At 36.6% G+C, this 18,669-nt stretch overlaps 4 protein-coding genes across 6 annotated transcripts; 1 reads left to right on the top strand and 3 right to left on the bottom strand.

The window, feature by feature from the left end:
- The first annotated feature begins 350 nt into the window (after window positions 1-350).
- On the top strand, window positions 351-1,293 carry LOC145912212 (proteasome maturation protein-like). Of its 2 annotated transcripts, none has more exons than XM_082999619.1 (4): window positions 351-457; window positions 522-615; window positions 771-918; window positions 1,063-1,293. In XM_082999619.1, exons 1-4 carry the CDS (start codon window positions 372-374, stop codon window positions 1,134-1,136), a joined length of 402 nt encoding a protein of 133 aa, XP_082855745.1. In that variant the 5' UTR covers window positions 351-371; the 3' UTR covers window positions 1,137-1,293. The 2 variants fall into 2 exon arrangements, with proteins under 2 accessions (XP_082855745.1, XP_082855746.1); XM_082999620.1 differs by having other exon boundaries at window positions 771-921.
- A 118-nt stretch (window positions 1,294-1,411) lies between these two features.
- Window positions 1,412-11,657, bottom strand: LOC145912570 (PAN2-PAN3 deadenylation complex subunit pan3-like). 2 transcript variants are annotated; one of them, XM_083000088.1, is made up of 18 exons: window positions 11,388-11,657; window positions 11,030-11,224; window positions 9,614-9,691; window positions 9,220-9,407; window positions 8,939-9,062; window positions 8,412-8,561; window positions 7,472-7,642; window positions 6,955-7,076; window positions 6,304-6,466; window positions 5,709-5,867; window positions 5,277-5,393; window positions 4,913-5,035; window positions 4,444-4,573; window positions 3,941-4,055; window positions 3,617-3,729; window positions 3,197-3,326; window positions 2,819-3,022; window positions 1,412-2,484 (listed from the first exon to the last, which is right to left on the bottom strand). In XM_083000088.1, exons 1-18 carry the CDS (start codon window positions 11,431-11,433, stop codon window positions 2,350-2,352), a joined length of 2,463 nt encoding a protein of 820 aa, XP_082856214.1. In that variant the 5' UTR covers window positions 11,434-11,657; the 3' UTR covers window positions 1,412-2,349. The 2 variants fall into 2 exon arrangements, with proteins under 2 accessions (XP_082856214.1, XP_082856215.1); XM_083000089.1 differs by having other exon boundaries at window positions 9,238-9,407.
- Window positions 11,658-12,086: 429 nt separating this feature from the next.
- LOC145911608 (ubiquitin-like protein ATG12) lies at window positions 12,087-13,297 on the bottom strand. The gene has a single exon (XM_082999004.1). The coding sequence runs from the start codon at window positions 12,968-12,970 to the stop codon at window positions 12,671-12,673; it is 300 nt and encodes a 99-aa protein (XP_082855130.1). The 5' UTR covers window positions 12,971-13,297; the 3' UTR covers window positions 12,087-12,670.
- Window positions 13,298-13,422: 125 nt separating this feature from the next.
- On the bottom strand, window positions 13,423-17,661 carry LOC145911525 (uromodulin-like). Its single transcript, XM_082998906.1, has 10 exons — window positions 17,464-17,661; window positions 17,331-17,391; window positions 16,872-17,016; window positions 16,557-16,696; window positions 16,031-16,143; window positions 15,466-15,604; window positions 15,108-15,212; window positions 14,755-14,821; window positions 14,341-14,500; window positions 13,423-14,082 (listed from the first exon to the last, which is right to left on the bottom strand). The coding sequence occupies exons 1-10, from the start codon at window positions 17,528-17,530 to the stop codon at window positions 13,901-13,903; spliced, it is 1,179 nt and encodes a 392-aa protein (XP_082855032.1). The 5' UTR covers window positions 17,531-17,661; the 3' UTR covers window positions 13,423-13,900.
- Between the last annotated feature and the right edge of the window lie 1,008 nt (window positions 17,662-18,669).

The raw sequence follows: 18,669 nt of genomic DNA, 5'->3' as shown, positions 1-18,669 counted from the left end.
TTGCCATTTGTTGCTGCAAAGATTTTATGCCATCAAATAAACGTTTTTTTTGCCAAAAACGCATTACTTTCTTGATAATTTAAAAACATAATTGTATTTAGATGCAATGACAAATAAAACGCGCCTCAAAAATCTTAATTTTAACTTCCGCCAGGTGGCGAAATTCATGAAATGTGCATTGTAATGTTATTTCTATCAAAACCACAATGGGAAATATGAAGATGGTCGGAGCTTGGGTGAAAGACGTTTTGATTAATTGAAGTGTTTTTAAGCTTGTTTTACAAGCTTAACTGCTTTCACGAAATATAATTTACAACACAATCAATACTGTATACATGACATTTGTATTTAGGTTTTAATGATAAGGCGATATGGCGAATCTTGACAAAAATTTGTCTAAAACATTTGAGTTTAGTGATGCAAGTGAATATGGATTGCAGAGCTCATTAAAAACTGGGTAAGTGTTTAATTTAATGAAGATGCAATAAACTATCATAGTAATAATATTTGTTTTGTTTTAGTTTAAAAAATGTCCAAAACGACATAAAGGTGTCACATCCCCTTGAAGCACCGAGAAGAAATTTCAGTCAGATTGATTCTCTTCAAAACAGTCAGGTAACTTGTGCTTAAATTTGATTCAATGGATGTCAAATTTTGGATTGATATTTAAAAAAATTAAACCCATCCAAAGCAAGTCCACATTATACATGGACATTTCTCTGGTTTGTTTTGTATGAAACAACCTGTTTACAATTTGTGACATTTTTCAGGGTATACACGCTCCCCTCCGCCTTCAGATGGAAATTAATGCAGCAAACAAGGCATTTACAAGACTTCCCTGTTTGCCAACTTCTAACTTTGCGCGAGATATAATTACTGGCAACGATGACATTTTAGGAGAAGACAATATGTTTGGAGGTAGTTTTTTTGTTATTGTGAGAATATTTTCTCCTTTTTTTGTTATTGTGAGAATATATTTTGCAATAAGGATGTGTTAAATCTAAAAGCTTGGGCTGCTGTAACATAGTGTAATCAGGATTTAACTGTTGTTTGATTGTGTAGGCCTTGAAGACAGTGAAGTGATGGGAGACCCCCATGCAATGATGGAACATCGACTTGGTCTTAAACCTTTGTGAAGACTGGTTGTTTAGAATTAATTTACAGAAGTTCTTGCTGTGAAATTTGGTGGAACAAGTGTCCAAGATTACCAGCGACAATCTTTCACTTTGAATTGTTGCGAATACTTTTTTGTGCTGCTACATAAACTACAAATAAAAACCAAAAGATTTGTTATTTTTTTAGCATTCACAACTTTTTTTTATAGACCTTCAAAATGTGATGTAATAGTATTTAAAATTTAATGTCCAGCAACAAGAACACAAAATGTTGAGTTTTTTAAAGCAAACCAGGACACATCTTTTCTTTTTTATTGACAATTTTGCAAACGATTTGCAATGGGGCATCCACTAAAAAGTTCACAAGGTACCACGCCAAGCCCCGACTGCGTGGGCAGGAGAACAAGAGAAAAACTTGAAAATACGCAAGACAAAAAGTTCGTGGAATTCTCTTCTATCCACAGGTCATGGTCACACTGTTAGTATTTATAAAAAAACAAGCTGCACTAAAGATTGTGTTTCAGAATTTAGTTTTCCAAAGTGCAGCCCAGTGGAAACAGCAACTGAATAAATTCCAATTGTAACAAAAACAGTTGGGCAACATTCCTGATATTGAAGTCACCATTTTGGTATTGTTGTGGTGAAAGTTGTAGTCCAACAAAAAAGGCAATTCGATGTTCAAAACCAGCCCATAAGTTTTATGCGTTGACTACATTGTTATTGCACAAAGAACATGTCATCTTATAAAAAATACATTCAATTAAAAAGATGCATAAACGTCTTAATGCTTACAAAATGAAACTGTTTTTTATAATATATTTTATGATTAGGCCAAAAATGTACAGACAACGTGGGAATTTGGCAGTGCAGTTGTACCCACAAGCGGAACAGTGCAACAGCATGCTGCAGCAGTCGTATAGACCTGTACTAAAAACTAGCAAAAAAACTGCAACTTTCAAAATTTGCTGGGCATGCCAGAGATTTAAAGTACAATGGGCGCAGCATAAACAACAGAAAGGCCGAGCAAAAATCCTTCCAACAGAGACATCTGTTGTCCCGTTTCAAGCATCTTGTTCCGATCGACACCATGCATTCAAAGACAGAATAGTTAAATGCATCAGCACAGTATATTGTAAGGCACGCAAGAGAAACCGTTTTCAGCAATGTGTGTGTGTAGACCACCAGGCTTTGCACAATACCAAGACCATTGTCTTTAGTCAAGTTGTGACAAGTCCTAACGCATAGAAGTGTTGACAAGCTCATTGAAACACTTGACAAATGCCTTTTTAAGCTCAGCATAAGAAACCACCAGCACGTTCTGTTCATCTCTGGACATCAAACAAACCTTCTCTGGCACTCCGCTATCCAGCTACAAAATGTTTAAATATTAGACATATTTAACTTTTACATACACGCACAATGTGCACCGCACAAAATTTTATGCACAGGTGTAATGGAAGAAGGGTTTATTGTGAAAAAAGTAAACAAATCTGTTAACTTTAAAATAAATTTTGTTGCCTTAACCCTGGTTTAAATTGTTCAGCAACTAAACTTCACAAAACCATTTAAAAATAACTGGTATTAACCAATGTAACACAAAAGTATAAGCACATTTTTAAAATATGTCACTGAAGCAACATAACAGTCAGGGATAACTTGTAACACTCAATAAGCTGAACAAACAATCTATTTGGAGCACTTGCCTTGTTAAGGCACTGGACAATATGTGCCAAGTCAACCCATGGAGCTCCTGTTTCAGTTACTTGGTGGAAAAGATGGTCCCGGAAGAGTTTGAGCAGATATCTGTCCCCTGTCTCAGACCAAGTTGGTTCAATGCCAAACTCTGGTCTCTCATTCACAACTCCTAGTTTTGCCAAAAGACGGAACAAACGGCCATTTTCCATTTCCTGCAAATGACACAAAAGTATTGAATGAGAAATGATAGCATGTAAATTCATTGACAAAAAATTTGCTGTATTGATAACTAGATAATTTTGCAACTAAATGAAATGGTTTTAAATAGCATCGTCCACAAAATGTTCAGAAACTGACATTTACTAGACTTTGTGAAAATACATCACCTTGGCAAGTTCGTTTTCAATGACATCACATCTCATCATGGCAGCATCAAGTTGTGTGTAGAATCGAGCTCCAATCATCGGCATGATGTCATTTACACTGTGGGGACGTTGTTGTGGAGAAAGCAGGTACCTGTGGAAAAGATTGGATGAGTTAAGAAGCTCCACAACATATAGCAGGTTCAATGTCGGTTAAAATAAATCCTTACCAAGGCAACAAACATAAATTATGCTATGTCTGACAACCAAAGTGTTTTTTTTACTAATAGTTCGACACAGCCACCATTACACATTTTACACCCAAAAATCTGTAGATTTAATATGGTAACAAATATAATTAAATGTTTAAGAAGCAAAAGTATCATTGTGATACACATTGTTGTTAAAGTGTAGTGCTATGGAAATTAGGACAATAGCACGTACAAAATCAGGTTCTTCAAGTCGCTGGAGTAGTTCATCACAACCAGTTCTATGGACTTTGGGAGGTTGTCTCTCTGTATGGACGTGACCGAGTTGCAAGCCAGCGCAAGAACAACCTGAACAAATATGATATAAAATGCCAAAGCTTTTTGGAAGTGAAATACAAATATGGCACCAGTGAATGTATTTTGGAATAGTATTGCATTTTATAAAAGAAACAGAATACCAAATGTTGCTTCACTGCTTGTTAACCATGCAGCCCTAAAGCAATTGACATCAATCAGATTTTAGACACTTATCCATGATCGATTGCAACCCAAAACAAACCTTTCCAAGTGCCACCATGTCATCTTGTTGATATTGCTGCATGTGAGCTCTGGGGTTTGAATGCGAGCTGTCGTAACCAAGAACATCAAATATTCCAACACCATTGATTCGAATCCTGCATGGAGGGGAAAACCAACATTATATTGGTATGGGATAAAGCACAACCTGTATGCACACAAGGGGTGTGGCAAGTAGTATATCTGCTTATTTTTCAGTCCAATCAAAATAATGTGAACATATCCTACATGTAATGTGCTTAAAAAAACATACAGAGTAACGCAAACAACTAATGGAACAAACACTAGCGAATGCAGAATTGAATTTACTGTGTTATTGTTGACACTAAAACAGCATTACATCGCCGAATCAAAACAAACACTTTGCATGATCATTACAAAATAAACTAATCACTATCCAAAGTTATATTTAATTGAGTTCCCTCAAAACATAGTTTAAGCTCCTTTCACATTCTACATAGTTTTGCCAAACCAAGAAAACTTCACCTTGATTTGTCGGTGATAAGGATTTTGGTTGGATCCATGACGCGGCATGCCAGTCCAGCAGTATGGATGCAACGTAACGCTGATGTTAATTGGACTACGTACGTCCAGATCAGACTCTCAGGCAGCAATCCTGGAACATACAGGAACACTGTTTGGAATTTATACTAATCCAAAATTAAGCTGAAGAAAGAGTCTGAAGAAAAATCAATGCTACTGCAGCAGATTATGGGTAAACTTTTCAATAAACTAAAAATTACATCTGAATTTTAACCACCGTGAATACATTATTGGTCGTTTTATCAGAAAAGGTGTACATTTTGTTGTTTTTCACCAGTGGTATAAAGACATCCATATAAAAAAAATCTGTTCCATCCAAAGTTGTTAGCAAAGCAATTTTCTAAAATAGTTTCTTTTTTACATCTTATATCAGTTTTATTAAAGTTGTTTATTCAGTCAGACTTCCACAAACCAGCATTTTGACGAGTCGTGCCACCATTCCACTTTTTCGAAGCATAATTGTTGTTTGGGTTTTGGAAGTGTCGCGACATCATGGTCTCTGCCCCCGCATAGTAGTCATGTGCAAATATCAGAGCTAACAAAACATAAGTTACGTAAGGACCTTGTTATATAATATTTTAATGTAACTGAACACAATCAAAAGCAAGTTAGGAATATCAATAAGTATAGCATCAGGTCTTTAAAAGTTAAAAGTTTAATTTTTGTGCTGTTTTATTAAATGTGCTTGAAATTAAATGTGGAAAACAGATAATTTGACATTTGTAACAAGATTAGCAAGACTTACTTAAGAAAATACAAACAAATGTGCTACTCACAATGTTCTCCGAATGCTTTTGAGGTAAAAACCTCCCTCAGTTGAACAACGTTAGCATGTTGCAGTTTCTTCCACATCTCGACCAGAACCATGCATTTTTCCGTCACCTGGCGAAAACCTGTTGAAATAAAGATAAGCAAATAATGCAACAATATTACTCCTGCCAAGACACGGAATACAAACATACAGCAAAAAAACTTTCCAAAGTTTACATAATGGGACTCTTCTGTTGACTATATTGTTGACAAAGACTAGGAAACAGATTTCACACAAAAACTACATATACAAAAAAGTAGCAAATATGTTTAAAACAACTTTCAAAATGCCAAAACGTGATGAATTTTAGGTTTTTCTAATGTTTAATCTTAAAAGCCATAGTGAGGTTCATGAAACATTAAAACAAATCCACCCTTAGATTCACATTATTACATACCATGGATTCTTCTCAAGCAATATGGCAAGCCATCCTTGTACTTGATTGCTTTGTAACAAGATGTTACAAAACCATAGGTGTTAGATTTCTGCAACGGGTTGTCAGGAACAGCTTCAAGTGGAAACAGACTGTGGTAGTTGTCAACCTCCGCTGGTATACCTGATGGTAAAACAAGTTTTTAATTATCACCAAGCTGGAATATTTTTTGCTTGTCATGTTGCTATCCGGAAATAAATATTTTTTTGATTAGGAAACTATCGGCTGCACTTGCTTATATATAGGAAATTGGGCCTTATAAGTCATCTCACATAAAAAAATTCACAATCTATCGTTAAAGAAGGTTGACAGTAAAAGAAGAACACATGTGTAATTTAACTTTAATGAGCAGTACAAAATGAATAGTTTTTGATACTAAATTTAGGTAGCAAAACTTTAAAAAGAAAAATATGTCAGTGCTACAATCTTGGCAATAATAAACAAGCTTATACTCTTAAAAATTTATGTAAGGAAAAATGCTAAGTCAGTCACCGATAAACTTAAACTCAAGGCAAAAGTAACAGAGAAATGGAGAAAAAGTTATTATCTTAATATTTACTTGGGTTTTGTTCCGCGTCGACCGTCATCATGGAAAGAGCGTGTTTCTTCATAATCACCTGACGGAGATCGTTTGACATAAAGAACGATGGAGCATTAGCTTTTAACGACATGTATTCGATATGAGGGGGTGAACCAGGGAACATGTGAAAAGACGGCATAACCTGAAAAAAACAAGATTCTAATCAACTTCCTCAAGAGGTGCATTGTTTCTTCATGCTCCCAACCTGGGGTTTGTGACCCCCAAGGACTCTGGAAGGTTTCAGGGGATAATGCAAAAATCAAAAACAATTGTGAATTTGTTTCTACAGATTCCTATTTGTCGTGTTTCGCCCATTGTTTGTCTTAAGTAAATGCTGACAAGACAGCCAGGTAAAGTTAGAGGTCCGCGCCGTTAATGATTCTGTAAAATGGGTCCGTGAATATTATAAGGTTGGGAACCCATTGCTTTATGCAGAATAAAACTTTATGTAAACAAGTTATTGTATATCCGTACATTCATGTGAGGCTGGCGAGACATTGCACAATAGTTTTGACAATGCAACATGACACCAGCGCATATCACTGTACACAAGAATCCCTATATTAGGTGTTACAATACCAGCACAGTAATCAGCAGGAAGAGCCGCACTAAACTGACAAACCAACTTACCACTGACATATTCTGTCTGATAGCTTTCTGGGTAAAAAAATAGGTGGTTCCCCCATTCTCTTGTATAACATGCTGAGCCATCATGTTTGGGTCGCTAGCTTCGGAATACTGCTGTTGTGGATCTTTAAATAAAAATATAAGGAAGGTTTACTGACGTTAAGTGGCAGGACTGTAGTTTTTCATACTTCTTAATTATTTTAATAGTTATTTTGTGTCAATACCTATCAGCAGTTCTGCATCAGATATAAAACAATACATTAGTCATATAACTAGTGACCATACCATTGAGACCTTACAGGTCGAAACAGTTTGCAATACCGTCTGCAGATTAATGATATTATGATTCTTTTGCATCTACATAATCAAATTATCATTTACAGTTACAGATCATGAAGAAACCCTGTTATTTTCAGGCAATGCAATATACAATCCAGACTTTTGCTTGGCTTGAAATTGCAGGAGTTTGTTCATGAAACACACACAATGTTACAACAAAATCGATACAAATTTAACCAACTTATGTCCAAGCCAACTCCAGTTGAGACAGGACCGAGGGAAGGTGAACCCCGGTGTGTATTCAACCTTCTGGTAAGGAGGGGCGATGTGCGCTCAGGCGTGACATGAGTTGTGGAAAGCGAGTCTAGTGGTTGTCGTGGAAAAGGGGAGGACGTTCCCGGTGTGGAAAAAGCTGAAAGAAAATAAAAGTTACCTCCAGACCGCAACGTACCATGCCTGTGCTACTTGCAGTAAATACAGTTGAAAAAAAAACACTTTTTTAACTCTTGTCACTTGTTTTCACACATTTATACTCTTTAACTCCATCTACATTCACACATTAAATTCCTGTAACACAGAACATTTCAAACCAGTTATTTCTATTCTGTCCACTTTTCTGTCTTTCTTGTTGAGAATTTTTTGCACGCAATCTTCGATGAACTTAAGACTGGCCCTTAGGTCTTTGCTACACTTTCGTCTTTTTCCTGCACATCGCAATAAATAACATGATTGTAATTCTAATACAAACTATGTCTAAAAGTTTTCAACAAAAACTTCTGTATTATCATCTTACTAATTCTGTGCATCCATCGTTTTTCTGGTGCACGTTTTGTGACAGGCTAAAATTAAATAAAACTCTGTTTAAGCTCATAGCATGCTGTCATGTTTTAATGTTGATAGTTGAACAACAGTCTATAAATAAAAGGCATGGAACACTAAGTTATGACTGGCTTTATGAAGGAAGTCAACAGATACATTGTATGGATGTAATTATTTGCCTTCAGAACCTGTCCATAATATCTTGCTACACTATTAACATTGTTTGGTTCTAAACCAACTGTTCAAACCCCTTTTGCCTGTTAGCTTACACAGAAAATGCCTATCTGCACGCATCAAACCCACGTAAATCTTTCAATGGATGTTGTGGTCAATGCTTCCGCTCCTAAAACACAGTAACTTACCTCCCATTGAGTTGGCAGTGAGTGGGGTATTCCCCTCTCCCGCGTAAAAGGGGGAGGAGGTATTTTGTGATTGGGGAGAGGTAAAAACGGAGGAGGACGATAAGCGGGGGTCCATCGCTTGGCCGGGGGCCGGCGAGGGAATGTGGGTACCTGTAACATATTGAAATAATTTTACTGATTACCTCCTTTTATGTTCTTTTATCCTTGGAGTCACAAAGGAGAAAAATGAGAATAAATCCTAAAAGAAAATAACAATAATATAGGTGGAAAAAATTTTTAGGTCACATTTCGGGTTCCTCAAATAGATTTGCCCTAAAAAGTTTGGGAAACACTTGTTTATGAACAAAATGTTTTCTGCAAAAACGTATAAAAAAGCACCTTTCTTTGTAACGTTTGATCAAACCACTTTTTAACAACCTTACAGGTCGAAACAGTGCGTGTATACACCCTGTCCGCAGCTCTCATTGATTATTATGGCTCTTTTGCGCATACATCATACATTATTTTATTTCCACACTGGAACGTACCAGGAAGATACTCAAGCATTGGTGAGCTTGTATTGTTGGGCATCCGTTGTGCAGAATCTGGGTGACCTGGCATCATGGGTTGACCAGAAAACTGGCTTCCTTGTGGCTGAACAAACTGATTTGGCTGCATAAACAAAATGTACGCAGAAATTAAAACAAAGTGATCTATCATACATATTTTATTGTGGTCACTTCTTTAAAATATAGTAGCTGTTGTAATGAGAATATAATACCTAAATGTTGAATTTTTAACATTTAAAACTGAGAAATCACATCAATACCTGAGGCACTCCATTTACCATGTTCATTGATCTCCCTGGTATAAATTCTGGTATATTTTGGAACGCTCCATTTTGCTGTGGGTGGTTGAGGTTGGGAGCGGACATGTTTCTTGGAACGAATTCTCGAGCAACGGGATTTGGTGCTCCTGGGTTTGCCAAGCCCTGCATATTGTTGGTACTCTGATGGCCTGATAACAAAATACATTCCATGTACACAAGTGATTTAATGACAGACATAGGCTTAATGACTTGAAAGTAAATTACGCACAGATCTTATGAATGATTGGGGGTTTTCCATTTAACAAAGATCTTAAGTTTACATAAATTATATTAAAAGCAAATTAGGCAACAGTTATATTAAAGATCACAAATCTTTACAAACTTCATAACTTACGCAAGCCTTCATTGATATCAAGAGCATCAAATGAATTGATAGTACTTGCAACAGAAACCTGTCCTCCAAACTGGTTTGCTATAAAAACAATGTAAGGTTACCAACATAAAAAAATAATAATAGCATCAAAAGTTTTAGAAGGTTCAAAATCAAAAAAATAAGTTCCTACACCACCAAAATGGGATAAGCCCAAAGTGGGTCCACGTTTAACTACTAGACCTACTAGAGTCCGGAGCTACTATGTTGTTTCAGGCAAAAAAATTGTCACAGCCTTTGAGTGGTGATAGGATAAGAACAAAGCCAAAAAAAGGAAAAGTGACAATTGATGACTCCTTGTCAACTTGAATAACCTAAGTCTTCCATGGGCAAAAAAATTGGAAATCACCGCACGCCATTTATTGTTGAATTTAGTGTTGAACTTTTAAAAACACTTTAAAAAATGTTTTTTAAAAAAACGCCGTTTGGTCAGTAAAGTCCTCCGAAAGTCACACCAGCTGCACTGATGAGACCTTTTAGGTCGAAACAGTGGCCATCTGTCTGCAGCTTACACAATTCATATTATTGGCTCCACTTTGCTTATTTTAAAAACACGCCAGTAAACATGCAAATAATCAATGTGTTTTTTGTGTGTTTCAAACAGTATGTTAGCAAGACTGAAAATGAGTTGCACATATACCAAAAAATTCTTGCTTTATGTGGGGGGTTTCCGGTTTGTGCACACAAATTAAATCCATAAGGCAAAATAATCGTGAAAGTCATTATTTGCGGTTTCCATTTTTTTTCGTACATTTACCATGCAAATTCACCTTTAACAACAAATAGCGCATTACATACTGATCAACTTTGGTCTGCGAAAACACATGCTGCTTAAAATTAAGCTTATGCAGACATGTTTGTCCAAGTTGAACGCAAAACCTATTATCACAAACAATGTGACTGTGTGTATGTCCAGCGAGTATAGGCAATATTTCACATCCCGGCGGAATCATTTTTAATCTTCGTCAATAAAAAAACAAATTTACAATAGCCCAAGAGGTGGCCATGCATCTCTACAGATAAATATGTGCAAGAAAACAGATGAAAGTTGAAATGATTGTTTAGTTACACATGTTAGAATCTTAGAAACACTTAGAACTCTTGTAAAAGTTGTAAAAAAATGTATGTAACAAAAATAAATATCGACAGGTTATTGACCAATGGCACGACAAACGATTCTTTCAAAAGTGGCAAGCGTGAATGTAGCAAGCACAATCAATAACAAAGCAACTGCTGGGACAAACACTTGGCCGTAGTGTTCATTCCTGCATAGTGAAAAACTAACTGCACTTAATCATGCTGAGGGGACACCTTTTGACACCTAAACACCCCCTCCCTAGATCCACCACTGGCACTAATTATAACTTTTAAATGGTTTACCTGTATTGGGTTGAAAGGCTTTTGCTTCAACAGAAAGTGAAGTATCAAGCTTAAAGTTTTGAGAATCCTGGGGTGTGGGTGGCTGGTGCGGAATCCCATGCCCTTCAACACCCTGGTTTCGTTGCATCAACTGTTGGAACTTGGATTCCGTCGCAATTCCAAATGAAGGAAGCTCACCGACTAGGGCACTGTTAACTGCAAATTTAGGAAAAAGAGTTAAATATATTGCAAATTACCATTTTTAAGCATATACGAAATGTCATTAAAATTTTTTATACAAAAAGAGCCGCACAATGGCACATAGTCCTATTTCAAATCGTATAACACCACTCGAGTAAAAACTACATTTTATTCTTACTGTGATCGGCAAACATTGCTGGATCAGTGTTGGCGAACTCGGCCATTTCCAGGGAGAAATGCAATATCTTAATTCCTCGTCTAAAATCACCCAAGGTCTGCTGTTAAAATGCGCAGTCGCCACTGCGAAAACGCACACTAGGAAGGTCACTTCGTGTAGAGCATCATATCTTGTCTGTATTGTGGTCTTCCAGTAATAAAAATTGTCGCATAACTTGAAAGTTTGACAACTCTATTGCAGAACTTACGACCACGATGCACACTTTACAAATGCAACTCTGAACGCTTCCGCTCACGGAAAGCAAAACACACAAGATTACCCTTTTTCGTGCATTTACACCAACCGTTGTCAATCCATAAAAAGCGAAAAAATTTTACAGCTGGTGTTGATTTTTTACCTGCGCGAGTGTTTCAAAAAATTAGATTTACGGTTTTTGTGTTTTCATTTCAAAATAAAAGTTAATTATCGTCATGATCACAAATCAAAAGATGATTTACAAAACAACAGTATGTTATTTTTCTGACTCCATTTGACACTGTGATTGGGCTCTCGTATATAATTTTTTTTGTTGAATTCTTACCTAAATCAAATGTAAAATCTCCACCTATGTTCTTTTCGTGAAAACATTGATAATTTGAATTAAAAGCCAAAAATTTAAATGCATGATATTTTTTGTTTATTTGAAAGTAGTTGGGTGCAAAGTATCCGAGGTAAAGTAGTCTAAACAAAAAAGCCAAAGCTAGAATGCTGTTCATCATAATGCTGGTAAACGTTTCAAACTCATACAGGGTTCATCATCAGTACTCAAATGAGCAGCTTGCAAAAAGCGTTGAACAAAAGTAAGTACACGTTTTTATTTAGTGGTGGGACAAACAACAAAAATATCACAGTGATATGCACTTGATAATTTCAGAACAAACAAATTTGTGAAGCAAATCAAATGCAAAATAAACAAGCTTTTCCATTTCTTTTTGTTTTGAATCAGGGCAAAACCAAATGCTAACTGCACATAAAAGACTGGGAAAATATTACCCACTTTTTCTTGACCATGACAAAAATTGAAACAATAAACACACATCACGCTTATGCATATTGCACTATATTTACACAAACAAATGAAAATGGTATTCATCAATCTTTACCAAAAGCAAGTCACTGAATGTAAAGAAATGTTTCCAATTCTGGTCTGAAATTATTGGAAAGAATAATTTGTCATGACTTAAGAACCTCACGACTTGTTGCACGATACATTGGTTAGATTCTTCCAAAAACATAAATAAACTTCATCCCCAGGCTTGTGTTCTTGCATAATGCAAAACCAATTTTCCGTCAACGCCAAAACAATCATATAGAGATCCGATTTCTCTGTCAGGGGATGGGGCAAAAGCTTGATTAACATACAGGAATAACGATTCTGATTGATCACATTTAAGCAGCTTCCGGAGAAATGTTATCACCCAATGCACAGTTTGCGAAGGATCCACTTGCCATTTCTTGCGCTTCAATATTGGAGCATCACCTGTTGGTCTCAGAAGCACTTCAACCTTTTTTTGTTTGCTTTCATTATCTCCACTGGTAGCCATACTTTAAAACTATATCTACTACTAGTAAAATAAATTGTAAATGCTATAGGAAATACACTATAATAAATTCAAAATTCTAATGCACCGGGATACAATCAGCGATCACAAACCCCGATCCACGTATAAGCCTACGTAACACTTACATGGGGATCGAGGTTTGCGACCTGGCTCTGGCTGTTGCGGTGAATTGGTATTTTCCTTAGTAAACAAGCTATATGCGTCATACGTGCTATACCCACCTCCCAGTTAGTACTAGCGCGACAAATTAATCGTTATCAATAAAACTTGTGAGTGGCAGACAAAATTCTTTCCAACTAACGATATGTTTTCATTTTTCCAAGTTGTGTACTGATGCGCATCAGGATCTTACCACGTGACTGCATTTCACGGTCGAGTGATTGTTAATATTTCTTCTGCACTGAAGCATTAAATGCATTTTATTTCCAGTGCAAATGTAGAACAGAAGCGCAAATAAAAAGTTTGCAAGCATACATAATATGTAATAATTCAAAGGCGTTTCTCAAGAATACCAATATAATGGTAATAAAATACATTTTGCTGTAACACAGGTTTTGCAAAATGCACAAATGTTTAGGATCACATCAGTGGCGTAGCCAACCCGAAATTTTCAAAAAGGGAACAATTTGGGGTTTGAAATATCGCCCAAGAAACACAATATGAATAGGTGCGGTACAAGGCAAATTATAGAAAGAATTAGACACCATTTTGAGCATTTAAAATAAACAACTTACAAATCTTTATTTTACAGATGTAGCAGCGCCCAAGAGCCCTCATGCCACCTTCCTGGCTACGCCAATAGATCAAAGATGTTTAAGAAATTTAAAGCGGAAACGTCCTAATTTTAATTATGCAAGAACGTTTAACAATTGGAAAAGAAGGGAACAACTAGGAACGGATTTTCACAAAATATCAAGTCTGTGGAAGATTCTGCGGTATGTCCGTCACAGATTCAAGCGACGTTCCAGAATCGGAGTTTAGAATCTTTTTGTTTCGCAACCTTCGGCGCCTGGCGATAGTTGCTATGACAAGAACTATGGTAATCAAGAAAAGAAGACCGAATACTCCACCGAATATGCAGTAAGTCAGCAATTCTGCAACAAAATAATTTATGTTTCTTCGCCAGGCTAAGGTCTCCAATACTAACTAATAACCTATTTTTTTAATCGTTACAACCTGAAGAAGACTGTTGCATAGCAACCGAAACATTGATACTTTTTGCCAGAAGAGCCGTCTAGTATTAATTATAACCTGTTTTCTGTTGAGTGAACAACGGTTCACAAAATGTCATCTAGTGCAACTGTGACAACTTTATAACACCTACAAATTACAAAACACAGTATTCCAAGTACCCTGATCTTGCTTGATGACTTTCAGGTCAGTGTGGATGCTGGGTTCCCCCACGCCCTTGATGGTTGCCATGGCAATCGGCCCCATCGTAAGGAACCCTGAAGGACCGACGTCGCGCTTCCTTCTCACAGAGCTTGCGTCGCCGTTATTATGGCAGAGAGGCTACGTAGAGTTAAGGCATGATATGTTGTTAGTTGGACGGATAAATTCTGTTTATTTAGAATTTTAATGAATAAAACGCTTTTTCCGTAAATTCACGCAAAACATTTGAAGTCTCCGCCGGTTTGTTCGCATTCGTAATTGACGCGACAAAACGTAGGGAAGCGGTAACATTACAAGAATTTTTTTTGGTAATTGTAACTGTAATTGTTTAGTAAGTAATTGTTTTGACAAATACAATCAATATTTGGCCATACCCCAGTTCCTGAGCAGATTTCTGACGTTCTGTTGCAAATGTAGATCTCGCAATGCAGGTAAATGTACCTGGAGAATAACAAAAATAAAACTAGCATGTGGTATTAAAAAACTGCTATGCTGCTTAAAATTGTTTTGTAGATATTCAAATACACTTAACGATGTTTTGATGTGAAAACTAAAGCTGTGCACTTTTAAGTAAATGTTTTGATGGTTTTGCTTTGGCCAGGACGGCTTTGCGTCCCAAGTAAAAGTGATTTTTGATTTGGTTTGTTGTGTGAGGAATAAAAAACTGTCGTACAGCGTGCAGAAGTGCAGCCCGTGTAATACATGATAATAACAAAGAATGTCATACTCTTCTTTACTGTTTTTCCACTGAAACATTTGGAATGAGAACCTGGCCTTGGTCGATTCTCCGTTTGAAAATATCCGCACAGTTCGGTCGCCCGGACTCGCGCATCTGCAACAACGTAACAATGGCGATGTTCGTTCGAAAAAACTTAAATAAAAAACAAGGTTTATCTGTGCAATAATCTATCGAATTAAAAAATATGAATATTTTCTAGTGATTTCGGGTCAATTCTACAAATGTAACTGAAACTTGTGAATACAAATTATGATCAGCTTGATCAGCATTTTTCCACTAATACAAGTTCAACAAGCTCCATTATATTTTGCTCTGTAGGAGAAAGCATTCTGAAGGTATTTTATACCTTCCTGTTATGAGGAAATGGTACGAGTTCATCACTTCAAATGCTGAACTGGTTGTTGCGTAACAACTTTTCAGTGACGTCACAATTCTTTCGTCACCAAATATGTCATCCATGTCCACCGAAACATATACAGGGACGCCTGTGACAGGAAAAATATAGTGAACAACTTGAAATCACAAGGGGTCAAAATTCGTCCCAATCCGAACCGAATCCTATTATTTACCAACGTCGTAAATTGTTAATCTTTCGGATTGTTTTCGCTGTAGCGACATTTTTCTATTTTGGTGTCGGAATTCGTTGCCGTATTTGTTTCGTTAAATCTAATTTTCGTGCAAACGTTCTAACAACAATGCACTTTTCTAAACCCCCTGTTGTTTAGATTTGAGATAAACACTCTGTGTGTTTTGGATTCGCTGTTCATATTTGGCCGAATATGGAAATATATTTACTATTCGACTAAACCCGATTATTCGCATTCGTTTCGACCGAACACTTTAGTCCTGGGCATAGAGATCATAAACCGAGCACTTTAGTCTTGGGTATAGAAATCATAAGAAATGGTTACCGACTACGATGGAAGGTCGAGATCCGTATTTGCTCTTTGGGTGAAAATCACTTCTCTGATACAGATTCATCCCGATACGAACCGTTCCTTGAACTGTGGCGAAATTCAAAGATCTACGAGAATAAAAGAATCGGTTTTGCATCAAATGAACGCGCGCTGGTTGATGCGGAAAGGTGCCCAGTAATGCAAGGAAACATAAATGCGAAAAGCTGAATAAATCCGAACAGTTACAAAATTAATTTCGGTAATTACCAAAATATTAATACCGCAATGACTGCGATCACAAGAATGATTATAGTGGATCACAAAACATGTTTTTGGCCACTCTTTTAAACAGGATTTATGTTACCATTTAAACTATTACAATTTCGTGTACGTAGACGGCAAGTTTTTAAATATCATTTACAACATGCATAATTTTTATTGCGGCTTTGTTTTTCGAGCGATAAAATGTGATTTTTTAACAAGTACTTGTTTTTTTATAATTATTCGACGTTTTTATATAAGTTTAGCAGCACATGTCTACCTGATATGTGCCACGGTGCCAAAAGGTGAACTGACAACATATTTGTCGTCATATTGACATTCCATACTCATGATAGCTTGGTAAGATTGTGGTGAAGAAAAGACGACTTCATTCCGGAAGATGTATTTTCCATCCCTGTGCTATAAAATAAAAGGCGGATTCAAAAAAAACTTGGAGCCAGGTGAAATTACGAATACATTTATCTTTAATTGTAAAAATAAAATCAGATAGTTTACTTAAAGAAGGTAATTAGGGAAACAAATTTATCATAGCTATGGTAGTTTTTACAAAAATATACTGCAATTATAATTTTACTTCGACACGTGTTCCGCAATCTGTGTACGGTGTGTAAGTGCTCAAAACATAACCGTCAGCAGTCCTTTCAGCCGAACATTCAGGGTGCTCGTTAAAGTGCAACTGACCCTCGTCGGTTATGTCAATGCTGTTCCTCGCAAAAAAGCTGAAAAATATTTTTGATAAATAAGCACAAAATTCTGCTCAATTTCACGTAACCAGCATGAAAATGAACACAACAAGACCTCGGGTAGTTAAATATTTCCCTAACAAGTGAAATATTAAAAGCGTTGTGTCAACACCATAAGAATCTTCGGTGGTGAATTTTCGCTGGGATTAGATCAAAGCATCTGGCTAAAAGATTTAAATTTTGATCAATCTTTGTGCTAGGGTAGAAGTTTCGACTCTTTCATATTGTGCGAAAGTATTGGAAAAAAATAAAGCCTGAAGCACTTTTGTGACGTAACAAATATTACTAACCTTTCGGTAATTGTGACGTAAATGCTTGTTGGATTGCATTGAAGTGTTGGGTTTCCTTGAACTAAACGTACATAAAAGCGACTGTCAGTTACAATTACCAAAATAGCAGCTTCAGTTTAGTCTGTATGTGTACCTGTAACCACTGCAAGAACCAAACAGCACAGAAAAAGCAAATGTTGCAGAAGATATTGCCCAAGCATCTTTTTAATTGTCTGTAGAACCTTACATGAAGCCAATGGTCCTCCCTCTTGTGCCTCGCGCAAAACCTCAGGCACACGTAAATACTAAACAACCTATAACCTATACCAGTTTTGTCCACAGTTGCGAAACTCCTGCTGTTAAAAATACAAGCATCAGTTACCACTCTATCGTACATTTCAGCTTAATTAATATTCCAATGCCTGAAAACCAGAGGAACAACTTAAGCCTAAAGCCCTAAACGCTCAAGCCAGAAAAGTCGTCTGACAAGAATGTCGTTCTTGATTTTATCGGCACGCGCATGAAACCACCTTCAACTTAAGTCTACGAGCTGGTTTTTGAAACGTTTTTTTCGACACAATTGTGGATTTTAACGATGAATCAAAACAGATGTGCGAAACACCACAGAGGTTTAAAACTGTTTTTTTTTGTTGAGCTTTTTGCCTTGTATTACTGTTTAGTGTCAAAACAAGTCCAATAATAAATCGCTATATTTGACCTTTAAATAGCGGTGATTGACCCCGACAAGCCTGATCAGAAAGCTCAATTTCTCGTTGTTGCTGTTGCAAGCAACGTGTTCTGTGTGCCTTTTCCGTTGAGCATAACCCTCACAAATGAGGTATTTTACCCGTAGTGATATTCTTATTTACAGTTCAACGAAAAATATACACGTAAAGCTACTTATCTCCCGAACAGCAATACAGTGGTGATCTAAACAAAACACACAAGCTAATTAATTGTCAAAACATGCTAAAATATTGCGACAGTTAAACACAAGTATGCATATTTCGAAAAATCACCATAATGTGGTTTTTAGTTACGTTGGCCTACAGACATATCTACGATTTTAACTGAATAATTTTCTTTTTATGAATCAATTTGAAACTGCTATCCCGACATCTGTCATCATGCAATGGTCTCCGAGCTCTTTTGTTTATTAAGTTATGGACATTGCTGGTCGTTAAAGCGTCATTACTGCAGTCACTCGTTAACGCCTCTAATAATCTCTAGAAGGGTTGGTTTTGAACAAACACAGCAAACGCATTAGCTGCGCCCGAGGGCAAATGACTGATGTAACCGCCCTTAATGTCATTTACAAGTGCGCCAGCTTGTAAACGATACGACTCGCATATATAGACGT

The sequence above is a fragment of the Ascidia mentula genome, chromosome 8 (genome assembly GCF_947561715.1).
Source record: "Ascidia mentula chromosome 8, kaAscMent1.1, whole genome shotgun sequence".
NCBI classification, from domain to species: domain Eukaryota; kingdom Metazoa; phylum Chordata; class Ascidiacea; order Phlebobranchia; family Ascidiidae; genus Ascidia; species Ascidia mentula.
This window is presented reverse-complemented; position numbering and strand designations above follow the sequence as displayed.